Here is a 24,582-nt window from a genome sequence, read left to right as displayed (position 1 = left end):
ATCTTGTTCATATCTGTGATTTTCAAATGATACTGCCAATTTTCGATATGTATCTTTTATTTATATCCCTGACAGATACTGCTGTTACTCCCACTGCTTGATCGATCTTTCGATACGTATATCTTTTAAGTCCCTAAACGTTATAGTTTTCCATTGAGAAGGTGATTTAAGGTCTGGGCTGGGTTTTACAAATACACTAAGTTAAAATGTTTTTTTTTTCTTTTAAAAAGAAATATCTTAAATGCATTTTCTATTCCTGCTTGGTCCTGTGCGTGGCATAGGGACAGAGCCCATCCTAGGTTTCCAGGACTCACCAGTTAACCTGTAAAATGTCCACTATGCAGTCCTCAATATAGCTACTGAGAGAATTATTCTTTAAAAAACAAAAAGTCGCAAGTTTGTAAGAAAAGTTCCACCATTGTTTGGCTTAAATGACTTATGTGATACATACACATTGTTATGTGAAAGCTATGAAGTGTTGTTGGATGTTGATGTTGGAAGATATGAGTTGGGCTTAAAAATGCATTTATATAGCCTATGGGAAGTGGTAGTGAACTAAAAATATAAAATGTTAGTGATTAAATTATTTCTCTTTATAATAATTAGTACTTTGGAAAAACTCAAATAAATAGTTTTAAAGTATTGCTAAAATGTTTTATTTTACAAAAATAAAAAAGGCAATGAAAAAAAGCGATAAATATTGAGACTTTCAAACAAGTCATAGCTTATTTGTGCCATCACATTGCGAACAAAAATTACAGTTTTGGTATCAGAATGTCCTAAATTGAAAAGACAATATTCAGTTTCAGAAAGAAAAACTTTCAAATTTACAAATAAATATACTGTTTGCTTTCAATATATTTTTATTTGCTTTCAAAATACATTTTTGCGTTTGGGACACAACATTTTTCAGATGTGTTGTCTTTCATTTTGTTTTCTCTCTTTGATCTTGGTGGCACTTATGTCCCAGTATGATTTTTTGAAAGCAAAGATGGGGAGAAAGCAAGATGAGAGACAACTGAAAATATTCGTGTTTCAAACATAAAAAATAAATTTGGAAAGCAAAGAAAAAAAATGTTTTCAAAACTGAACTTTTTTGTTTTGTTTTCCAATTTAGGAAATTTTGATTTGAAAACTATGACTTTTGTTCACAAAATGGTGGCGCAAAAATCCCTTCAGACATTTCGCCCGCCTTTTTTTAATTGGAGGATGACGTAGGGAAGGGGGCGGTCCTTGGTGGAGCAGCGCGCGGCAGCTGGAGGAAAAGCTGCTTTCAGACAAACGCGGCGTCTGTTTCCAGCATGAGGAGGAGAAGCAGCTCCAGCAGAGGAAGCTCCTTCCGAAGACGAAGTGACAGCGTGACTTTCGATGAATTCGGCTTCGCCGTAACTAAACGGAAAGAGCAGAAAGTTCATCACCGGAGTCACGACTACAGGTGAGGACAGGGGACGACAGGAGAAGGTCAGCTGCTGCACAGAAGGAAGAAATGCTAACTATGATGACGAGACCGATTGTTTGACAGAGGAAAAGTAGTCTATCATGATAAAACTCTCTCATTTGCTTTGACTGAGGCCAGAGTGAGGTCAGAGTCTTTGGTCTGACATTCTGAGTTCATGTTGTTGTCAGCTCCCCCCAGCTGAGCCGTGGGAGGCTCCAGGAGCTGCGTGAGCTGCTCAGCTACTGGAACCCCTCCAGCTTCCTGTGCAGGAGTCAGGTGAGCCCTGCTTCAGCCGCAGAAGGCCCTTCTTTGCTTTGTGTCTTCACCCTCAAGCACAGCTCTGCTGTTCAGATGGAGCGCTTCATCAGGATGGGCATTCCCCCCAGCCTGCGGGGCAGAGTGTGGAAGAGCCTTCTGAACATCCATGTCCTGAGAGGAACCTCCTGCTTCAACTATCAGGTATCAGTCTCACCCCAGTCCTCCTCACATCGTCCTGCTTTAAAACTATCACAAGAAATCTATTGATTGCGATCAAAATAATTGTTTTTCCTTCCAAAGGATCGACAGAAAGTTCAAAATGCGCAACAAAAACAGTAGTTTGACAGTCAGTCTATATAAATATAATGCTGGAAAAAAGTTTTTAGTTTCCTCCTTTGAAATAATTTTAGACTGGTTTGTGTTTTTAGCAGTTTTTACTTCAGAGAAATGTTCAGACACATTTAAAGTTTAATTCTCAGACATTTCACTTGGAATTAACATTTTCATGTGCAATTTCAATTAATTTGAATTCAGTTTATTTATAAAGTAGCATTTCTGAATCAAACCTATTGAATGAGAGAGCTGCACAGAGTGATTGTGACGTTGATTTACTTCCGGTTCCAGCCAAACAAAGTCAGTTCAGTCACTGTTTTTCATCGTCTGTTTGACGCCTCTCTGGAGTCAGACGACATCAGTAAGTGGTCCAAGTGGGTCTGAGTCAATGTTTCTATGGTAACCACTCGCTCATCAGGAGTTAGTTTGTTGTGTCCACACCCACTTAAGATTGTGCTCAAAAAATTTGTCAAACGCTCAAGGTGAGACCACCGACTTGAATTGATGCATCTGATTGGTCAATTTATAACTACTGTGTTTTTATCTATTGTAAAATCGTTGCTAATGCTGTTTTTAACCAAAACCAAAAGACCCATCATTTTGAAGAAATATTTCTTCAGACCAGCAGGAGTTCATTAGAAATTCATCTCTGTGTTGTGGGTGGGACTGTTTTTGTGGAAGTAACCCTCCGCTGATTTTCCATTATTGCTTTGTTTGCACTCTTTTCTGCTAGCTTACAGCCCCTCACAACCGCAACCTAACATTACCAGTGCAACAAAAATGGTGAACAATGTCAGAGCTATCCAGCCGTACAGTTTTGATTCAGATTCCAGCTCAGACGAGGAAAACAAAGATGTTCATGGATCTATTTGTCTACAAGGAGATGCATCAGAATGGTGCACAGCAGGGAGACTTTGACCCGCTGATGACAGTTACTGGATCTCAAGTGATAGCAAATGCTCAGAAATGCAGTTTTAATCTTTAGTTCTTTTAAATGTGTCTCCATCATGAGCAAAATATTCAAATTTTACATTTAAACACTTATTTTTCTACGAAATTGTTCAACTGCAATGCATTGTGGTATCACTTCATCCTGATGTCTTGCTTTTGCTCCACAGACGTGTTTGTCTGACTTGCGACAGCCTCTGGTGGACTTGGGCGTCAGTGAGTACGGTATCCTGTCCGCCATCAGCACGCTCAGCAACACGCAGAACCATCTGACCTCCACTCCGTCACAGTCGGACATCTGTCTGTTCAGGCAGATCGCCTTGGACCTGCGTGAGTTCCTAAACCCAAACGACTCTCTTATTAAAACTGTTCTGGAAATCAAACAACACATTTTGATTGGATCTTTTCTGATTGATTGATTTGATTCTTAGGGTTTGACATCACTGCCACATTCTTGAATTCATTTAAATGTATCTAAAGTATAGGTATTCCTGGGAATTCATTAGGGATTCAACGGTACCATTCAGTGTTAACTGGTTTTCTGGTGTTTGTCGATCAAACTAAACAGAGATTAGAACATTTTCATTTAAAGGATGTTAACAGCAAACAGGATTCTGGTGTGGAAAGAATAGTTTTCTGGGTTTAAGTGAATGCAGCAGTTTGTCATTGAGGACAATAATTGATAACTTTCTTTAACTGTAATTACATTGACTGATTTTTGCTTCAAAACCTCCAGAGCGTTCCTTCCCAACCCACCGATCTCTGATGGGGGAGACTCCAGAAGCCATTGAAGGTCGGGCTAAGCTCTTCAGGGTCCTCGCCGCCTATGCGAAATACAACCCTCAGGTCGGCTACAGTCAAGGTAACAGTTTTCAGACGTGAGGTGATCGTTGAGGGCAGATTTAGGAGAAGAAAGGCAGCTGAAACCCTGATTAAAGTCTTCTTTTCCTGAAATTTCCTTTTGGAAGTTTCTTTTTTTTATATCATGGATAGAAAATACTGATTTCCTGTGATCAGACCATCAGATGTTTGAGGGAGATGCTAACTCAATTCTGTTCTTTTAAGAAAAGTAATTTTAATTCATTGATTCCAGGGTGATGATACTGAATGTTATGAACTGCTGTAAAGCAGGGGTCCCCAAACTCAAAACTTGCATCACATAACTATTTTCTTCTGTGACGCGGCGCCTGGGTCGGCTTGAGGCTACCAGGAAAAGTGTATCAATCACAGCCTTAACGTAAACATTTTCGGTTTTCCAGAAAGCCACACATAGCCAAATTTTAAATAAGTCATTTCTGCAATCTGCATAGCTGAAGATGCTTAAATTGATAACCAAAAATGCTAAAGCTGATTTTTGAAGATGCTGAAGTTGATTGTTGAAATGGCTGAAGCTAATAGCTGAAAATGCTGAATCTGATAGCCAGCTGAAATTTCACCTAAATGCCAAATTAGCCTAAAAAAATGGAAAAAAATCTAAATTAGCCAAAACAGCTAGCATAATGATAGAATATTTGCTAAACTCCAAATTAGCCTAAATAATTGAAAAGGCCTAAATAAGCCAAAACCGCTAGCATGTAGCTGAAATATAGGCTGAACCCCCAGAATAGCCTAGAAATCCTTAGATTTCCTTAAGAAAATGTTTAAAAAAAATGTGTCAGAGCAAGAATTGTTATTTTGACAAGTAGAATGACTGAGTAATGCCTGTTTATTCCTCCAAAATCCCATAAACTTCAATAGAGAAATAAACAGCTGTTACTCAGTCATTCTATATGTCAGAATAACCATTCTGCTCTGGTGTCTCGTTTTAACATGTTCTTGATAAACCTATATATATTTTTTAATCATTATACATTTTCTGTATTGTAAATTATTCAAGTTATAAACATTTTTACCTCCAGTTTACACATTCAGAAACTGATTATGTGCAGAAAATGCAGTAAATAAATTTAATTTTATCTGGGAATCACTTCAACACAGGGCAAAGGGATTCACATGAATGAAAATTAGCCAAATGTTCAAACTAGGATGAATTTACTAATATTTCTGAGACTAAATGGATTTTTCTGAACTTTCCTAAACTTGAGGAAAAAGAAGGAGATTGTTGTAGTTAACCTCATTACCAGCTGGTGGCAGCAGAGGACCGTTAATGCTCTCCTGTGGATCATGACTGACAGGAATGTCTTCAAAACTTTATCCAATATGTTAAGTTTTAATTTGTTTAGATTTTCTTATGACTAGACCACTTTCAGTTTGATCAGGACAGATAGAGCTCCACATTTAATCTATGGATTTATCACAGATGATCTGTTTTATTTGAGCTAGAAGTTGTCATTTATGTCAATTGTTTGAGGAAAATTGTATGGATTTTATTTTTATGATTTAAAAAAATATAATAATTTTTGAAGGAATCACCTTTAATAGAGTTGAGGTCCTGCTGTGATCTTAATCAAACTACTTTCTTTCACCCAATGAAAGCTTTTTATCATTGTGATTATTTATCATTGTTTATTTACATCCTCCTGCAGATTTTTTTGTGTGTGGAAACATGTTTCTAGTTGTTTCAGAGACTAGAAAACCAAAGTGTGTTTGACAGGAATGTCCCACATCGCTGCAGTGCTGCTGATGCAGCTGGAGGAGGAAGAGGAGGAGGAGGAGGCCTTCTGGGCTCTGGCAGCCTTGTTAGACCAACCCAAGTACCTGGCTGAATTGTTTGACCTCACCCTCACCAAGTAAGAAAACTTTTTAATGACTGAAGAGGCTCAAGAACAACTCTCACATGGACATTTCTAAAGAGGAAAAAGCAGTCTGATTGATGGTCATAGCTGTAACCTTTATGAAATATTATATCACGGTGTCCCCTCACTAGAAAAGAAAATCTTTATTTCTATTGGACTTTTCTCAGAAAGAATCAAAAAGTGTTTTACTAAAGGAGAATAAAATCTAATCAAAAATCAAAGGTAACAAAATACAGCAATAATAATTTAAAAAAATTAAAACAGTAAAGCAAGGACTAAAATCAATAAAATCTCCCCTGAATAAAAATGTCTTGACCTGGATTTGAAACACTGAGTCAATCTGACGCAGAGACGAAGACCAACGGCTTGAAATGAGAGATCTCCTCTAGTCTTGAAGCAGGTTTTTGGAATGCTTTAGATTTGGGTTGGAGGACCTCAAGGATCAGGCCGATGTGTATGGGGTTAAAAGGTCAGAGATATGTCGGGGCTTGACCATGCAAGGCTCTAAAAACTAAAAGTAGAATTTTAAAATCAATTTGAATGTTGACAGGTAACAATGTAAAGCAGACGACAGAGGAGTGATGTGTGTCCGTTTACTGGTTCCTGTTTGAAGCCTCTCTACTGAATTTGGACAAAGAAGACGGTTTAGGGAACGTTTGTTAAAACGGGTAAAAAAGAGAGTTACAGTAATCTAAGCAAGAAGAAATAAAAGCATGAACTTTATCACGTTCACCTATTGAGGTTTTGCATGTCTTTGTCAATGTAATTTTGCAGCCTTTTTTTATAACAGCACACACAGAGCGACCTTGTCAATAAATCTCCTCCATGCTTTGTCTCCTGTACAGAATATGTTCAGTTTGCTGAATAGAGCTGCCACAAAGGATTATTTCAATAGTTGACTAATCACCGATTATTTTTTCCGATAGCCGACTAATCGGGTCAAGCACAAAGTGGATGTAAAACACACATCATTAGCTTTTAACTAACTAAAAATCTAGATATATAGCATTATCTGCAATAATGCTAGTGTGAAGGCTGTAAGCTGAATTTGGCCGCTGAAGACGCTTAGTGACAAAACCTAAAACCCTAATGTTGAAAGCTGAAATTCTTGAAGCTAACAGCTGAAAATGCTGAAGCTGATAGCCAGCTAAAACATTAGTTAAATGCCAAATTAGCCTAAAAAAACAAAAAAAGCCTAAGTTAGCCAAAACAGCTAGTATGTAGCTGAAATATTAGCCTGAGAAACTAAAAAGCCTAAGTTAACCAAAACAGCTAGCATGTAGCTGAAATATTAGCCTGAAAAACTAAAAAGCCTAAGTTAACCAAAACAGCTGGCATGTAGCTGAAATATTAGCTAAACTCCAAAATAGCCCGAAAAACCCAAAAGCCTAAGTTGGCCAAAATAGCTACCACGCAATAATAGCTAAATTCCAAAACAGCCTAAAAAAAAAAAGCCTAGCATGTAGCTGAAATATTAGCTAAGCACCAAAATAGCCTAAAAACCTTAATAAATGCATAGATAGTCAAAAAAGCTAGCAGAATATCATAACTTTCAACTTTACTACACTCTGACTCCATATAATATAAAGTAACGACTAACTGACTATTACATTAGTCGTCAACTATTTTAATAGTCGATTAGTTGACTAATCGTGGCAGCACTATTGCTAAATCTAGATAAATCTTTAATCAGATCTTTGTTTTCATTCTATAATCCCGGACTAATTTTTCTATGAAGGTTTGAACTTTAAGAGTTTAATGTGAAAAATGTGAAAATGTTTGTCTGAGAAAAGTGTGTAGTGAGGAGTTTTATTTTATACTCTACTGATTTCACCCATCGGAGGTTATTTTTAATGAGGGAAAACTGTATTTATGAAAAGTTTAAAACATCTGTTCTTTAGAAAAAGCAAACCCAAGACCATTGGAGGGGCTGAAACAGTCATTTAGCGTGAATGGTGTGTTTCATCATGAGAGGGCTGTGAGGCTCCAGGTGTCAAGTGTGTGTTGTGTTTTCTGGTCAGGGTCCAACATCAGGTGAAGGTGTTCGAGCAGTTCTTCAAGCACCGCAAACCTCAGCTGTCCCAGCACCTGGTGAGTGTCCGGCTGAAGTCCGCCCGCTCAGAAGGGTTGAGGGTGGGAACCCGTTTCCGGCTGTGGGCCACAGAAACCGGCTCGGAGCCTCTGTGAGTGACACATGCGTGGTCAAACCCTCAGGCCGACCGGCTCGTGTGTTTGACGGAAATCCAAAGCGACCACCGAAAAGGATCAAGGGGAAGAAGCAGCCATTCTCTGACGGATTGAAAAGGTCGAGGCGTCATCTGAGGATTTGGACGTAGTTGCACACTTCTTACAGGCTTGAATGGTCAACATCCTGACTGTTGAATGGAGGCTGAATGAGCGCTCCTCATCTTCTTAAGCAGCAGAGCCAGCCTGTCAATCTGGCCGATTTGGGGACTGTTGCCAGGTTACGGTCTGTTTATGTCCATCTCATCACCGATGGCTTCTCTGTCAAACCCGAAGGAACACAGAATACTCCAAAAAAGGAAGAAAAGTGACGTAGTTGTGCTAAAGCTCAGGTTTTTGTCAATAGACGTCACGTTTTCTTGGTAAATAGAACATGCAGTGAATGGCGACTCTGGGAGTTCAGATTTCCCACGGTTTCCCATGAGGACGGTGCAGCCGGGCCTCCGACACATCCGTCATCTGCTGGGCCTCCCCTGGCTCTGTTGTTGTCGTCCTGAGGAACACTGTCACTTTCTTCTCCGTGAGGAGTTCACTGCCGTCTGCTCAGCTGCAGCGTTAACCTGGGTTTTATCAGCTCTGGTGAACTGGTAAACTAAAGCTTTGGAGGCTTTTTTCCCCATTGAAGTCAACTTTTTAGTCAAATTTAGAAAAACAGACATTTTCTGTTTCTGTGAATATGTCCATTTGTTGTGAATGAGTTTGTAACGATGCAGCGTTTTAAAGTTGGCTTCAAATCCTGGTGGTGCGTTCAATGTCACTGCAGCTTTATGGAAAAAAAGAACTGTGTGGTGAAACCAACAGGATTATTATGTTAACAATTTATTGAAATTATTAAAGCCAGATTTCTAATTTCAAACGCATGGTGATGAGTCATTATTTGAACAGGCTGTCAGTGTGTCTGTCTGCATTTATTCCTCAAACGGGATCCACTAAATGAGCTTTTTGAGCAGCAACTGCACCACTCCTAAATCCATGCTTAAGGATGTCAAATCATCTCTCTGTATTGCCTTTCTGTACTGCAGGAATCAGTGGGGATCCTTTCAGTCCACTTCGTGATGCCGTGGTTCCTCACCCTCTTCACTTCCCTGCCCTGTTGGGACACCGTCCTTGCTGTCTGGGACCTCATCTTCCTCTTTGGTTGGTATATATTTGTTGAATCAAGTGTTTGCTTTCCCATCTTTGACTGCCTTGACAGCTTTTCTCATTTTTACTATTGAGTTGCATCAATAGGTGCAGAAGGAAGATTAAAGCATATTTTTGATCAGTAAAACCCCTGTTTTATTTATAAAACACATTTATATAAAGTAAGTTATTTACATTAAAATTAGACCTGATCCTTGAGGTGCCTCCCTGCTCTTATCACTGAACTTCCTCTTCTTTCGATTCTGTGGAGTGTTTGAGATGTATTTATCACACTGATGTCTGTTGGACACCTCAATCGGTGAACGTGATATAGTTCATGCTTTCAGCTTTGGTTCTCAGAGCTTCATGTTCGGGATTCTGTCTTCAGGCCTGCCAGCGGTGTTCCGCTCCGCTCTGACCATCATGGAGCTTCTGGAGCCTCGGCTGCTGCGCCTGACGGATGAAGGGGCCGTGTTACCCCTGCTGCTCAGAGTGCCTGTTGATGTGTAAGTCCTGGGAATTCATGCTGCCTCCCTGATGGTTTCCCACACTGATGCTGTCTGGGATCTTTCCTTTAAAAAACGATCTCTCCAAAAGCTTTGAGGGATGTTCTCCCAGCTGACAGTTTCCGCCTCGATCCTGAATGAACTGCCAGACATCCCATGATTGTCAGTGGGCTCGTCGGGGGCGGACATGTGTGACATGAGCTGCTGATGAAGCTGGGTCTTTGCTGAATGAGTTCCTTCAGCGGCAGCCGTGCTGCTTTCAGCCGGAGCCCCTCGTCTCCATGTTTCTACACTGAATATAAACGTCAATCGCTGACAGACGCCTTTTGTTGACACAGCTGTAGTCATGGTAACTGAGCAGGGGGACAGCCATGTGAGGCATGGACCAGTGCAAAGTGATGAATAAAACCAGCTGATATTTGCTGAGACCAAAAGGAGCAGGTTCCTGGTGTCGTGTTCTGCTGGAGTTCACCTAAAAGGATCAGAACAATCTTTTGGCCTGCTTACACTCTTAGTTAAACTGGATCAGTAAATTATTTATTTTATTACATTCACTCCTTTCAAACATTATCATTTACTTACTGCAATGTTTTAGTGTAAATAGAATGTTTTGTTTTCTTATCCACCAGTTATATTTCTACCAATTTTATCATTTTTTTTTTTTATTATTATTAGATCAATGGTTTTCGGTTAAATTCATCTTAAAACAAATTAGTCTATTTGTTGACAGTTAAAATTAGGAATGAGCAATATATCGGTGCAAGTATCTGTATCTGGCATTATCTACATAATTTGAGTTTATCGGCATCCAAAATCCATGGATTTGTTCCGACTGCTTTCAGATGAACGTTATATTTACTGTAAAGATGAAGTACAACGTGATTGTGCTATCAAAGAAAAGTTGTGCATTTCTAATAAAGAAATTAAAAAAATCACATCTAAACTTTGTGCTGTTCTAGATACTTAGATATCGGTATCAGCAAATATCGGCTATCGGCCACAGTTGCAGCAGAAATATCTGTTATCGGTTTCGGCTAGAAAAAAATATCGGCTCATCTTTAGTTAAAATGTCCTTTTTCCTCCTGCTGTAGTGACATCAGTATGAAACCTGCTTTAAAAAAGGTTTTATTGTATTTGCCTATAAAGATATTTAGCAGAAATGGGAGCTTCACAGCAGTTTGACGTCTGTATTGAGATGTGGACCTGTAGAAAAACTTTCCATGCTTAGACTGAAGCTCCAAAGATGACAAAGGAAAATGAAGATGCTTTCTAGAGAACTTTAAAAATACAGAACTGAGTCTGATGATGTGTTTTACTAATGCTCTCCAAAGCTGTCACTCATTATCCAATGTTTCTCAGTCTGTCGTGGTGGTAGATCAGCATGTTTGGGTCTATACAGAAACCTCTGCAGCCTTTTGTTCATGGAGCATGCAGCGCAGTACTGACAGTGGGGTTATTCTACAGGGAAAATCCCGTTCTAAAGTCCTCGTTCTCTGCTGAGCTTTCGCCACACAAACTTGGTCAGAAGGACAGCATGACATGTCGATGATAAGTAGACTGGGTTATTTCAACAGATCTGGAGGGGAGGAAGGCCAGATGGGGAGACCTGAGGAGATCGAGAGATCTTCAACCTGGTGTCCTTCAGACACTTTAACTGTCATGCAGAGCCAGCAGTCAAGACAGACTAGAACATTCTAAACTGGACAGAAATCTAAACTTCCTTCCTTAGTGCTGTATATGTAGCAGTCATACCTGCCCTAAAGAATCCTGTTCAAAGATACGTTTACTCAGCCTCAACATCTTTGTTCCATCTGTAGAGCTCAGTATTCTACATTTGTTCCTGCCCTGTGGAGAACAGAGGTCGAAGACTGGGAGCTGAAGTGTCTGAACAGGCTGGTGCTTGATGAGAACCATGGGTACAGAGCAGGTAATACACATGCACACACACATGTATGTTAAACACATATACACACATGTATGTTAAACACATACAGGCACATGTATGTTGAAAAACGTGCATTTTAGCAAAAGCGCATACATGCACATCTAGGTTAAAACATGCACATGCATGTTGGCAAAACATATAAACACGTATGTTCAAAAACATGCACATGTTAGCAAAAGCATAGACACCCACATGTAGGTTAAAAACACAGATGTATATTAAAACATGTATGCTAACAAAAAACATACACACATGTACCTTATGTTAAAAACGCACACATGTATGTAAACAAAAGCACATACACGCACATGTAGGTTAAAAACACACACAGATGTATATTAAAACATGTATGTAAACAAAAGCACATACACGCACATGTAGGTTAAAAAACATGCATGTTTATGCTAACAAAAACATACACACGTATGTTAAAAAACACGCACATGTATGTTAAAGCATGCACATGTATGTTAACAAAAGCACATACACGCACATGTATGTTAATAAAAATACATACACACACGTAAGTTAAAAAAAACACGCACATGTATGTTGATAAAAGCACATACAAACATCTATCTTAACAAAAGTACATACATGCACATGTCTGTTAAAACATGCACATATATGTCAGCAAAACAAACACATACACACGTGAGTTAAAAAACACGCGGATGTATGTAAACAAAAGCACTTCACTAACTACACATATCAGCTGTACTCGTATGTTTACATACCCTGGAATCAATAAGGATTTCTTGGTCATCTTCTATAGAATCTGAACGATAACACTAAGTTTTATCCACTCATGCTTGGTGGTCGGGTGAAGCCATTCATTGTCAAAAAGTTCTGTTAACTCTTTTTAAATCACAACACAAACTTCCCAAATGAGCCTGTTTAAAAATGTACATTACCCCGATGACTGTTCTGAACACCAGCTGAAGGGTTATCACATACAGATATTAAACAAACACACATACATGCACAGGCATGTTAACACACACGTGTATTTGAAGTTAAGTGTAAAAGAGGAGCTGGAGGGACTTCTCCACAGACAGTTTCTCAGTTTTGTTGAAGCTTTGTTGCACTCGCACTGATCCAGTTACACACTCACTCTACAGTTTTTGTCTTCATTGAGCTCAGTGTTTGAGAAGATTTCTCCAAGTTGTGACTAAAGTACTTTTTCTACACTAGAAAACATTATCTTCTGAACTTTTACCTTTCCTGACCTTTTGGGTTTCTTTTTGAGGGTAATATTGGTGCAGTGATTATTTTGTGTCTGTCTTGTTCTGTCATATATAACCATAATTAGGAAAAAAAATACAATTAAAGCGTTTGAGCTGCTGAAAAATATTAGTTGTGTAGTTAATAGTTTTTTGTTCCAGTTTAAAAACCGCTGTAGTCAGTGTAGAGTTTTGGTGTGTTTTGGTCGGATATCGTCGCGTGTGTGTGGGCGTGTCTGTGCATGAGCACATGCTTTTACTTTAAAGATCAAAGAGCCGTCACCTCTGAAGGCTCTTCAGGTATCATCTGCTCAGGAACCTGGAAAGCCCTTACCTCTGGAGCCTTTGTGTCATTTCATCTTGTGCGTGTGCAGGCGAGCGAGTGTGCGAGCGTTCTACAATCACAAACAACCCTCCTCTTAAAGAAAGATTCTGTAAAGAGAAAAGCGTGACTATGCTTTGGAATGAGTGACTAAGTAAGACAGATTCAGAAAAAGGTGATTTATGTCACTGTTTCTGAAAATCATTCATCCTGTGGAGGTGTGTGTGTGGGGGGGGTGTGCGTGTGTTTGTGTGTGAGACGAATCAGGATGAGTCATCCTTGTTTGCCTGCTTGGCGGACCGTTTTGCCCTCAGGAGGGGGAAGATGAGCTGATTCATTCAATCCCTTTCTGTTACACTTTCACTCTTTTTCTGACCAATCTTCGTAGCTCACTCTTCTCGTAAGGTCAGGATATGGACTCTTGAACTGCATCAGGGTTTTCTAGACCCTCGAACAAAAACGCATCTGCAGCTGCAGTAGGAAATGTCTGAAACCTGTGGTGTAGTAAATCTACCATCACGTCTTCACATTCTCCGTCTGTGGTGGTGTTTTCATGGTCTGCTGCTCAGGTTCATCTCATCGTGACTCATGGGGGGACATTCCCAGGTTGTTAAAGGTGGAGAAGTACGCAAGAATACAGAAAAAACAGCTGGAAACCAAAAGTCACACGTGGACCTATTCGGTGATAACATTTCAGTAATATTTACTTATACATTTTCATTTTACGAACAGATTTCAGTTAACTTTTATTTTGGGGCTTTTTATTATCAATAACTGTGAAATGGTTCCAGATGTTTTCTTCTTTATCCAGAGTCACTATTTATTTACATTTTTGTAGGTGGGTCTCAATCATTTGGCATATTTAAAAAAAATAATGTGTCTCTGATATTGTTTGGGGGCCAGGTCAAATGCTGAGGTGGGCCGGATCCGGCCCGCGGGCCGTAGTTTGGAGACCCCTGCTTTAAAGGGGTCCTACCATGATTATCTTAAGCCTTTCAGAGTTAACTATATTCATATATAAGATCATATATTACATTTGGAACAGTAAAAATCAAATTATTTATGAAATATTAGTTATTTTTCGTGAGTTTTTTTCTACCCGGAAGTAAAACGACTCGATTCCCGAAGCTCCACCTGCCGCTGCGTGTAGCTGCTGCACATCTCATGACGTCATCCCAGACAAAGCAGCGTATCTGCATTTCTCCCACGAAAATAATCCAAAGTTTTTCAAAGATGGATGCACATATGATATGTGTGCCTTTAGTAGACCCGGCCATCGCTACACTGCTTCACAACACAAACACACGTGGCTTCTGCACAGCTGTGCCGGACCAGGGGTGGGGCGTCTTAATGGAACGCCACCTGTTTGAGCTGGAATTTATTGAAAATAGCACACCATTGGAATATATATGTACGGTATTCTGCATCCAAAATGAAAGTATTTCGCTGATCACCACTAGCTCAGTGGAGAAATTGCGAGTTGGTGTTGGACTGTCAGAGAAGACTCTTCATGGAGGGAGCTGTTGGCATCGATCTTACATCAGCACGTTTCCACCCGCTCGTTTTCATGGGTATGGGAGGGGCTGCTGCAGACAGTGCAGGTTTTTAGAGGATTACTCTGAAATGCATGAACGGATCAAAATACTGCTTTGAAGTTCTTTATAGTGAGGAATGAACAGTAAAATGCACTTAAAACCTCAAAGTAGAATTTTCATGGTAGGGCCCTTTTTAAAAGAACGTCAGGTGGTCTGTTAAATATGATAATGTTGGTATTTTAACAGCATATATTTAGAAAAGGCGTTTTGAGTGACTTACTGGTTCTATATTCGGCATAAAAGAGGAGTGGACTAGAACAAATGTGTAAAATGTCTGCAGGTAAAAACTACCATCTACAAGAATAATGCTGATAGTTTTTTAGGAACTGCTGGTCTGTTTGGTTACACCTCATTGAGTTATCTTTCCACTCAGCGTGTCCCTTGAAGCCCTGCACTCCGGTTTTCCTCTTTCACCTCTTCTAACCTCTGCTCGTTTTTTCCTCCTGTGCTGTCCTTCCATTTCCTGTATCTCTCCTTTTTCCACCCCCTCCCACCCCCGTGTGGCAGCAGATGCCAGCGTCCTCCCCTCCTCAGCCGGCTCCCATGAGACCTGCGCTGCTTTCTTCCCTACCGCCTGATGCTTCAGCTTTAGTGCAGTGACTCAGCATTCGTCGTAGTTAACACCCCCTCCAGCAGGTGCTGAGCAATTTGCAAATATTTGTCTTTTTTGGGGACGTCAGAAGAGCAGACTTTGTTTGGGTGTTCTATTTTTACCGTCGTTTCTGTGTCTGGTGCTCATTTCATGGTCTGATCATCTGGTCCTTGTTTTGTCTGAGAGGGTACTCGGGCATGAACGGGAGGAAAAAGCAGCAGAAGGGGGATTTCATTCTAGATTGTTTTAGATTTTTCCTGGAGCACTAGCTCTCTTTGTCAATAAAGTTTATGGATGGATGGAATCATTTAAAAGAAAAGAAAACCTGTAACTCTAAATAAGATGTGAGCCAATCAACAAATCAGAAACGTTCCATAGTGAAACTTATAATGACACAGTTGTTCTTCCACAGCAATAGTAATAGTTCAACTTGGGAGGTCAATTATCAGGAGAACTGCTGCATTTGTGGAGTTTTGCTTCACAAGCTACATGGTGGTTGCTCAGTGAGTGACCTTTTTCGCAATATTGCCAACATATGTAACTCCATTTGGTATCTTCTGCACTACAGCTCTTTGTATTTCTCCGTGCAAAGCAGCCACCTAAATGTAGTTTTAGAGGGAAGCAGTAACCGTAGTCTCTGCCTTCACGATGAATTATTCACGCTCAGAGTACTTCGCTGAAAGGGTGAGTCCTACATTTTTCATGTGTTCACTTTCATTTTAGTTTTTGGCAGTGATAGGAATAGATACATGCCAGTAAATTTACAGCGGAGTGGAAACAATATATGGGAAACCTGCTGAGGAACACCGAAGGGAAAATCTGGAATAACCTGAGTTATAGAGACCAAACGCATCAGTTTATATCAAGAGGTTTCAGAGTGGAGATGTTCTTAGTACTATCCCCGCCTTCATTTTTTTTAGGTTTTATAGAACGTGTTAGATTTAAATGTGTATGGAGTTTGATTGTCCTCCATTCCAATAAGTGGATACAGGGATTTGTGCCGTTGGTTGTGGCTGTTTTCTGCAGGACTCTGACTGTGCAGCTTCTCTGCTCCCATCCAACTGAAATATTGGAGAAAGTAAATGTCAAAACCATTAATTAAATGTTGGAGGTAGAAAAAAAATCAAGTTGTTTTTGTTGATATCACTGTGAGCTGCTTTGGATCTGTTAGCTGACCAAGAACGTCTCCTTATTCCCCTCATAGTGGACACTTACCCTCCAAATGACCTTCCATTCTGAGCTGGCTTTCCAGTGAGCTTTTTAGTAATCCCTCCCCTTGATTCCTTTGTTTCTTTTAGTTTAGGCGGAATGCCACCTGCTCGCTCACTCGCTCAGCCCTCAGGCCGGCCAACTCCCGTCATTAGACGCCTCTCTTGTGATCAAGACCTCAACCGTTTAATTAGCTTAAGTTTTGACAGACAAGCACAATCCTGCCTTTAGCAAACTCACTCTTATCACCCACAACACATCAAAGCAGACTTTGTCGGACATTGTTCTGCCTAAGCAGATACTGATGGGCCCTCCACAAGGTTGAAGCAGTCTCTTGGCCCTTAACATCTACATGTGTTTTGTTTCAGTTACATTGAAGAGCTTTGCATTGCATTTTGTTGTTGTTTACAAATGGATGATTTGATCGGCTGATTTTGGTCATGTTCTTACAACAAACAGCTAAATTCCATGCAGAACTTTTGGTTCCAGCTTAAACAAGAGATGTATACGGTGGCCCTGAAGTGCAAATTGGATCAACAAATCAATCGACACGAAAACCTTTTAAAGATCACAGCAGCATTTAAAAAACAAAACAAATGTTAAAAAACTGCATTGCATTGTAGAAAAACAAACAAAATTCCAGAAATCAAAACTTAAAAATGAAGATGGAAAAAACATTTTAGAAGGCAAAATTAATTCCCTGAAAATCAAAAGAAATGTTTTCAAAACACACTAAGAAACCTGAAAAGTTAGGTACTATTGGCCATTGCTGATTGGACGATGATATCCAGCATCGCTTCATGCCAAATAACTTTCGGTTAAAACATAATCATGCAATCAGGAATGTCCTATAGTGCCTTCATTTTCCCAGTTTGGATTTTCCGACATTTTATTTTGTTTTCTGAAATTTTTGTTTTTACGTTCTGTTTTCTAGAATTTTTTGTTTTCTAAAATGTAAGGCTGTTTTTCTAACTTTTTTTTGGTTATTGTTGCTGTGATCTCTAAAATGGTTTCGTTTCATTTGTTGATGCGAATGGCACTTCAGGGCCACCGTAGATGTAAATTCATCACACGTCTGAATACTGTCTGAAAGACTGGTTAAACAACAGAAGAAGAAGCCAAACATGGACAGATGAAGGACTTTTAGTTGAAAAGAAGATGAATTTACTTGTGTTTTTTTTGTGACATATTTCAGCAAATTTTAATTTTATTTTACCTTCCACCACCTTTTTAGTTGCTATCTGCCATTAATATTTTATATTTTTCATGTATTTATTTAATAGTAATGTTTATATTGTTTTGTCCTGTATCTTAACTTTTGTGAAGCAGTTTGTGAGTTGCCCTCTGTGAAATAGCCAGCTAAAATATTAACTAAATGCCAAATTAGCCTTAAACTTAAACTTAACTTAAAAAACTTAGGTTAGCCAAAACAGCTTGCAGGTAGCTGAAAAAATAGCTAGACTTCAAAATAGCTTAAAAACTGAAAAAGGCTAAATTTGTCAAAACAGCTAGCATGTTAATATTAGCCTAACTCCAAAACAGCCTAAAAAACTTAAAAATAGCCAAGACGGCTAACATGTAGATGAAATATTAGCTAAACTCCAAAATAGCCTAAAAAAACTCAACAAATGTCAAAATAGTCCATAAAGTTGGCACAATAATGTCATTTTTTTTCAAATCCATGAAACTGTAACTTTTTAACATAATTATGAATAATAAAAAGGCAGGAATATTATTCCAGTATAAATCAACTTAAACCTTAAATAACTTTCAATATTTTTCTCTCTATAAAAATATATTTTCTCAAAATTATACAAGTTAGAAATAAACGCAAGATAACATCAGGCCATTAATAACAAAAAAATAAATTGATCTGAACTTTGACACGTGCTGTAGATCTTCAGGACAAAACTCCAACACTGTGAGAGGAGTATCTGTTTCTGCTTCCAGAGTACAATGTCAAACAGAGTCTGCTAACTGCATTTATCAAATTAAGCCCAGCAGCGCTAAAAACAGCAGCAGCAACACCCCCCATCCGTGGCCTGAACCCTGGCTGGACTGCACACTAATCCCTCCACCCTCCCTGTCTGATGACTGGCAGCTTTCCACGTCTGTACAGTCAGCCCCATTGTTGACTTTCTATGCTGACATCCTTAACTTCTGCAACTGTTCTTATTCCTGCAGCCATTCCTGTTATCTGGAATACTGAAATACACTTACCAATTCTTCTAGTGGACGCTGGTCTGGAAGGGATTGTTTGAAGAGACAAGAACACAGTTTACATTCACTGAGTTTACATTTGTAAATATTATATAAAGCTGCTCTGGTAATGAGGGACGCTGTATAACCGTGGCTCCTCCAGGCTTCACCCTGGAGTCTTTCGCCCTCTCTGAACACCCTCTGTGTGTGTGAGGTTTGCGTATGCTGCTGATTGTGTTTCCACATCTTGCATTATTGGAAAGTAAACAGTTTCTCCTGTAGCACTTTCAGTGGGTGGAGAACCTACAACTACCAGGTACAAAGAGGTCAGGAGAAGAGGATCCACTTATCGTTCATTCAGTTTGTTACCCTCTGAACTGTAGAATCGACTGTCTTGGTAGTTAATGACCTGGTTTGAACATGTTTATGTTCTTTGAAAGCTAAAACATTGTGTCTTGGAGCTTAAATGTGTTTCATAATCCTGCACAATGCAGATTGTGAGTTTAGAGTTCAACATTTACAGAGAAGAACATAAAGGACCATTTTTATCATCTTGCACCATTAAAAAAAAATACAAGGTATCTGCTGTATGTTGGTCAGTATTGATGCTTTACAGTCTTGTTTGTGTCATTCACCCCTGCTCACGCTTAGCTTCTTGTAATGAACTTTGACCCTGCAGATTATAGATGAAAACAGCCATTTGTGGGATTAAACCCCAGTGGTCATCAGAACTCAGAACAGGTCCAATCTCTTTCTGTTGGCACTCATCTTTGTTGTTCATTATTCCAGATCCCCTCATACGTGTTCATAATGCACGCTGTTTGCTCTTTACATGAAGGAGCCTCCTGGTTCTGTGGCTGCAGATGATCGGTGTTTGCATGTTGATGTAAGCTACTTTATGTAATGGAGCGCTGCAAAGCCTCTGTGCTAGTCTTAGAACAAAATAGGTTTTATTTTCACTAGCCATTGAACTCCATTCACCTCCTCCACTGAACTCCTTTATCTTTATAGCCTAACCTCAATTGGTTCAAGCCAACACTTTAACATCCTAGATGTTGCCAACATCACCTAAATAACCTGCTTTTTGACATACTGTAAATTTCGACCATTTACACGTTCACCATCAATTGGTGGATTATGAAGTGGAGAAAAGCGACTTTTTATATTGGCTTTGTACAGTTATCCAACACTTTATGTTAGTAAAGTGTTGGATAACAGCACAAAGCCACTCTTCTTGACAGAATCAATCAGTGAATTAGCTGGTGATTACTTAAGAACTTTACAACCATAAAGTGTTGGATATCAGTCAAAGTCAACTTTTCTCTGCTTTAGAATCTGCTGGAATTATCTTAATTGTGTAAACGGTAGGACTGGGTATCAGTTATAATTTCCAGAAGTGATTCGATTCAGAAGAGCCTGATTCGTTTCAGATTTTGACGTCCCTCTCCTGGAGGGAGTTTCAGTTTGGCCACTAGGTGGCGATCACGTTATAGCATTACACTTTATTCCAGAAGAAGAAAATGGTATGAGGAAAAATACGATGTTTTAGACCACAAATAGTTTCTTTAAAAATATATATTCCTACGAGTTTGGAAAGTTCATGCCTGTGGTTAAATAAAGATGTTTATTTAGTCTGTAATGTATTTTTAGGTTGACCGAGTGTTAGCATTAGCCGTCCTATGGGAAATTCCAGTGGAGTTGTAGTTATATTCTGTCTCCTGTCAGTCACTCTAGGTTCATGTCAATCATCTACAGCTGTTTTCATTTCTGTTCATTGTCTTCAGTGTATAAAAGTGTCTGGTTTTCAGTTGTACATTCATTTGCTTTTCCCATCTTTATTTCTCAATTAGTTTTTGTCCTGTTTTAGTTTATTTATTAAATGTTTCATTTCTACCTCCAAGCCCAGTTTCCTGCGTTTTAGGTTTAAACACTTTTTCCTGGTTTTGACACCTAAACCCAAAGTGACTCTTTTTCTATATTCACAGCCAGCTAAATTCTCTTTTGGATCCTTTGATTTTTGTTTGATTTCAAGGATCTGAATGTAAAAAAATTATAAACTGAATGAAACATAATTTAAAGAAGGCAATTTTAATCAGAAAATATGACATTAAACAGATTAAGTTTCAGACCTGTAGTGAGGAAGTTATAAACTCGTGCTGCATGTGTTTTTTTTTTTATTTGAAAATTCCAACGGTGTTTTATTTTGTACTTACTAACCAATTTACTGTCCCTGCACGATCTGTGTGCTGCTGACTTGATGCTCCGCGCTCAGTCATCTGGCTATTGTAGAAACGGACTCCTGGAGTAATCTAAGGCGTTTTTCTGGATTATAACCTCATTTAAATTTCGTTTCATCAGCGGATTGTGACTAGTTAGACCAGAACTCACAGGTTTCAGCTGCTTCACTGTCACGTCTTCACTTCTCTGAAGAGCAGCAGAAGTTTCACTCTCTCTCTTGAGTCTGAGTTGAGTCGAGGTATGGTAGAACACCGGGGGGCATTTTGTAGGACGTTTTTCTTTCTTGTATCACTAACAATAGTTAAGTAATTCAAATACAAATAAAAACGTGCACAAATAATAATAATAAAAAAACGGGGCTCAAGGGCACTTTTTAATAAGAGACAAAAAGGGCAGCACCTTACGCCCCTATGTGTGTACCAAAAAACTATTAGGATTTTCTGAATGAAAGATGTGCCATGCATGAAAGATCCTTCTTGAACAGACTGGAAGCTGCCATGGCAGGTAAATCCTTAACCAAATACCAGGTTAAGACTTAAGTACTTCAGTCTTACATGTTTCATTTACTGAAATCATTTTACAAAGAAAAAAAACCTGCAGTCTTTAGTTTTTTTCTTTCTAGTGGAAAATCAATGTTTGTAGTCTAAGAACTGTGAGTCTGGCACTAAGAGGGAAAACCTGAAAAAATGTTTTATTGAATCAAAGAATTCATACTCTTTATTTACCAGCACATAAAGTCATACTGTGTATGTTTGAGTGCAAGTATTCTGGTGGGTTGAGAGTGTGAAAGCAGCCGGTTGTGCAGAGAATAGTTAAAAGCTCATTAATGTTGAGCCCTCTCCATGAATAAAGAACACAACTTTGTTTACCTTCTGTTTCTCCTCTGGACCTCCCTGTGGGGTTTCCCGTCCTCTCGCATAATTTCTGCCTTCACTTTTGTTTTCTTCTGTCTTAATGCTTCTCTGTACTTTTTAACCTTTGATCTTCCTTTAGTTCTTTATTCCTACAAGCTAAATGAAGATGTCAATTGATAAATTATCTGTGTTGAAATGTACATTTTGCTTGAGGTTCAGGTTTTGTTTTTTAAGAATTTATGTTACGAATCTAAAACTTTCTTTTGAAAAGTCTATGCCGTGGTTCTGGAGAGGAGAGTTTGGCTGATGGTCAAACAGAAGATTCAGGAACAACAGTGCGGTTTCCATCCTGGTTGTGCAACGGTGGAGCAGCTCTACACTCCTAGAGGATGCTGGAGGGTTTCTGGGAGTTTGCTCATCCAGCCCAGATGTGCTATTCGAAGAAGGCATTCAACCACTTTCCCACCGTGTCCTGTGGAGAGGACTCTGGATGTATGGGGTCCGGAGAGCCTTGCTGAGGGCCGGCAGTAAGTCAGACCTGTTTGTGGTGCATGTTGGACTCCGGCAGGTCTGCCCTTTATCACCGGTTCTGTTCATAATCTTAATGGACAGAATTTCTAGGCACAGCCAAGGCCATCTGGGCGTCTGTTTGGGGACCACAGGATTTCCTCTCTGTTCTTTGCAGATGATGTTGTTCTGTTGACTTCATCGGGTCAAGACCTCCAGCATGTATTGGGGCGGTTTGCGGCAAAGTATGAAGCAGCTGGGATAAAAGGACAGCACAACTAAGTCTGAGGCCATGGTTCTTGACCGGAGAAGGGTAATTTGTCCTCTCTTGGTGGGTGGAGTGCTCCTGCACCAGGTGGAGGAGTTTAAATATCTTAGGATCTTGTTCACGAGTGAGGGAAGATCGCAGTGTGAGATCGACAGGTGGATTGGTGTGTCATCTGCCATTATGCGGCCGCTGTACCGGTCCGTTGTGGTGAAGAGCTGAGCCAGAAAGCAAAGCCCTCAATTTACCGGTCGATCTTCATTTTAATATTCACCCATGGTCATGGGCTTTGGGTCATTACCGAAAGAACAAGGTCCCGGATACAAGTGGCCGAAATGAATTTTCTCTGGAGGGTGGCTGGGCGCTCCCTTAGAGATAGAGTGAGAAGCTCGGGCACCCAGAGAGAGCTCTGAGTAGAGCCACTTCTCTTCCGCATCCAGAGGAGCCAGTTGAGGTGGCCCGGGCATCTGGTCCAAATGCCTCCTGGACGCCTCCAGAGAGATGTTGCAGGTATGTCCAACTGGGTGGAGGTTCCGGGTAAGACCCAGGACATGCTGGTGAGAATACATCTCTCCGCTGGCCTGGGAACGCCTCATGGTCCCCCAGAGGAACTGGAGGAAGTGCGTTTGTCCCAATGCAATTAGAACCCACCTTGACACTTACATCAACTAATGTCTATTCTGAGACACCACCATGGATTTGGCTGGAATAGGCAGGAATGATGATTAATGCCACCCAAGTGGAATTTTCATCTGTCATATCAACAGTTTTGCCCCTTTAGCTTCATCTTCATGCACTTTTCCTTTACTGATGTTCCGTATGTTCTCTAAAGGTAAACGATCAGCAATCGCACTCTCTGATGAAGCCATGTTGTAAAACTCCATCCGTTATGTATTATATATGGATCTTTAGTACTATCTGCAGATGAGAAGGGTTCAGCTTAAAAACTGAGGTTTCCAGACATTATGTGGATCCTTCAGTTATGTCACCGATGTAATCCCACTGAGTGATGGAGAGTCATCTGAGGCCTCGACAATCATGAGCATCCAATATACCTCGTATCTCACCATTAGCCTCAAATATAGAAATGTGAAGGTTATTTTTCCACGGAATCTGTCATAGTTCCACACAGTTGTCTCAGACTGTCAACTGGCTTAACACCACTGTAGTTCTGATTTTAAACTAACCCGTTCTTCCCAACCAGAGCCAAACTGCTTTTTTTGTGACGATGCGACAATGTGCACTTGATATGCATCAACTCAACACAATGCCAGCTTTCATAAGATAGTAATTTTACTACTTGCTATTTAGAAATGTTTTTCCATTTCTCTAAAAAATTGCAATTTCTGATCCATCCATCTTCTGAACCCGTTGAATCCATTTCAGGGTCATGAGCTTGCCCCAGCTACTGTAGGACAAAGGGAGGTACACCCTGGACGGATCGGAAGTCTGATGTTGGGGCCAAACTTGGGCCTTCTCGCTCTGAGGCCAGAGCGCTAACCACTACCCCACTGTGCAGCCCCCAGAATATCTGATATTGAAGGTTTATATATATATATATATCTTTTGTCAGCAGCAATCCAAGTTATGAATTCTGATTCTAGGTTGTTTGTCTGAAGAAATGCAATTTCCATGAAAGAACCGACCCGTTTTATACCTTTGAGTTGAGATGTTGTGCTCCAATATCCAGACACTGTAGGACTTTATGTGAAGACCAGTGTTTTCATTCAGGTCAGATATTTTTGTCCACGGTGATGAAGGTCATAGGTTGTGCTGTCACATTGCAGGTACAGACGCGCGTCCTGACTGCCACCTTTACATGCATTTTTCTTCCCTTCAGGTAGCTTGCTGCTCAGATTAAGTAAGAGTGTAAAGTTTCCCTTTGCCTGTTTTCCTTCCCTGGAGACACCTTCATTCCCCATTACTTTCCCCCTCTCTGTAAATGATCAGCACTTCAAAGCTGGCATTGAGCAGCGTCAGGGAGCCCCCACCCTGCCAGATCTGCTGAGCCCAGCCTTACATCAGTTTATTCAATGTCAGCTACAGGTG

General features: G+C 39.9%; 1 protein-coding gene across 4 annotated transcripts in view; it reads left to right on the top strand.

Moving 5' to 3' along the window:
- Positions 1–1,194: 1,194 nt before the first annotated feature.
- The window catches only part of si:ch211-266k8.4 (TBC1 domain family member 10A), a 55,434-nt gene continuing 32,046 nt past the window's right edge, over positions 1,195–24,582 (top strand). For 2 of the 4 annotated variants that reach the window (XM_024264244.2, XM_024264242.2), the window contains exons 1-10: positions 1,195–1,435; positions 1,627–1,714; positions 1,790–1,897; positions 3,148–3,307; positions 3,714–3,839; positions 5,571–5,706; positions 7,734–7,803; positions 8,979–9,093; positions 9,467–9,584; positions 11,402–11,511. In XM_024264244.2, the coding sequence (XP_024120012.1) occupies positions 1,302–1,435; positions 1,627–1,714; positions 1,790–1,897; positions 3,148–3,307; positions 3,714–3,839; positions 5,571–5,706; positions 7,734–7,803; positions 8,979–9,093; positions 9,467–9,584; positions 11,402–11,511 (1,165 nt within the window). In that variant the 5' untranslated portion in view covers positions 1,195–1,301. Of the gene's footprint in view, positions 1,436–1,610; positions 1,715–1,776; positions 1,898–3,147; positions 3,308–3,713; positions 3,840–5,570; positions 5,707–7,733; positions 7,804–8,978; positions 9,094–9,466; positions 9,585–11,401; positions 11,512–24,582 lie in introns of those variants that run through there. The other 2 variants (XM_024264243.2, XM_024264247.2) reach the window with 2 other exon arrangements.

This window comes from Oryzias melastigma, linkage group LG6, assembly GCF_002922805.2.
Source record: "Oryzias melastigma strain HK-1 linkage group LG6, ASM292280v2, whole genome shotgun sequence".
NCBI classification, from domain to species: Eukaryota; Metazoa; Chordata; class Actinopteri; order Beloniformes; family Adrianichthyidae; genus Oryzias; species Oryzias melastigma.
The sequence above is the reverse complement of the archived record's forward strand: the minus strand, read 5'-3'. Positions and strand labels throughout refer to the sequence as shown.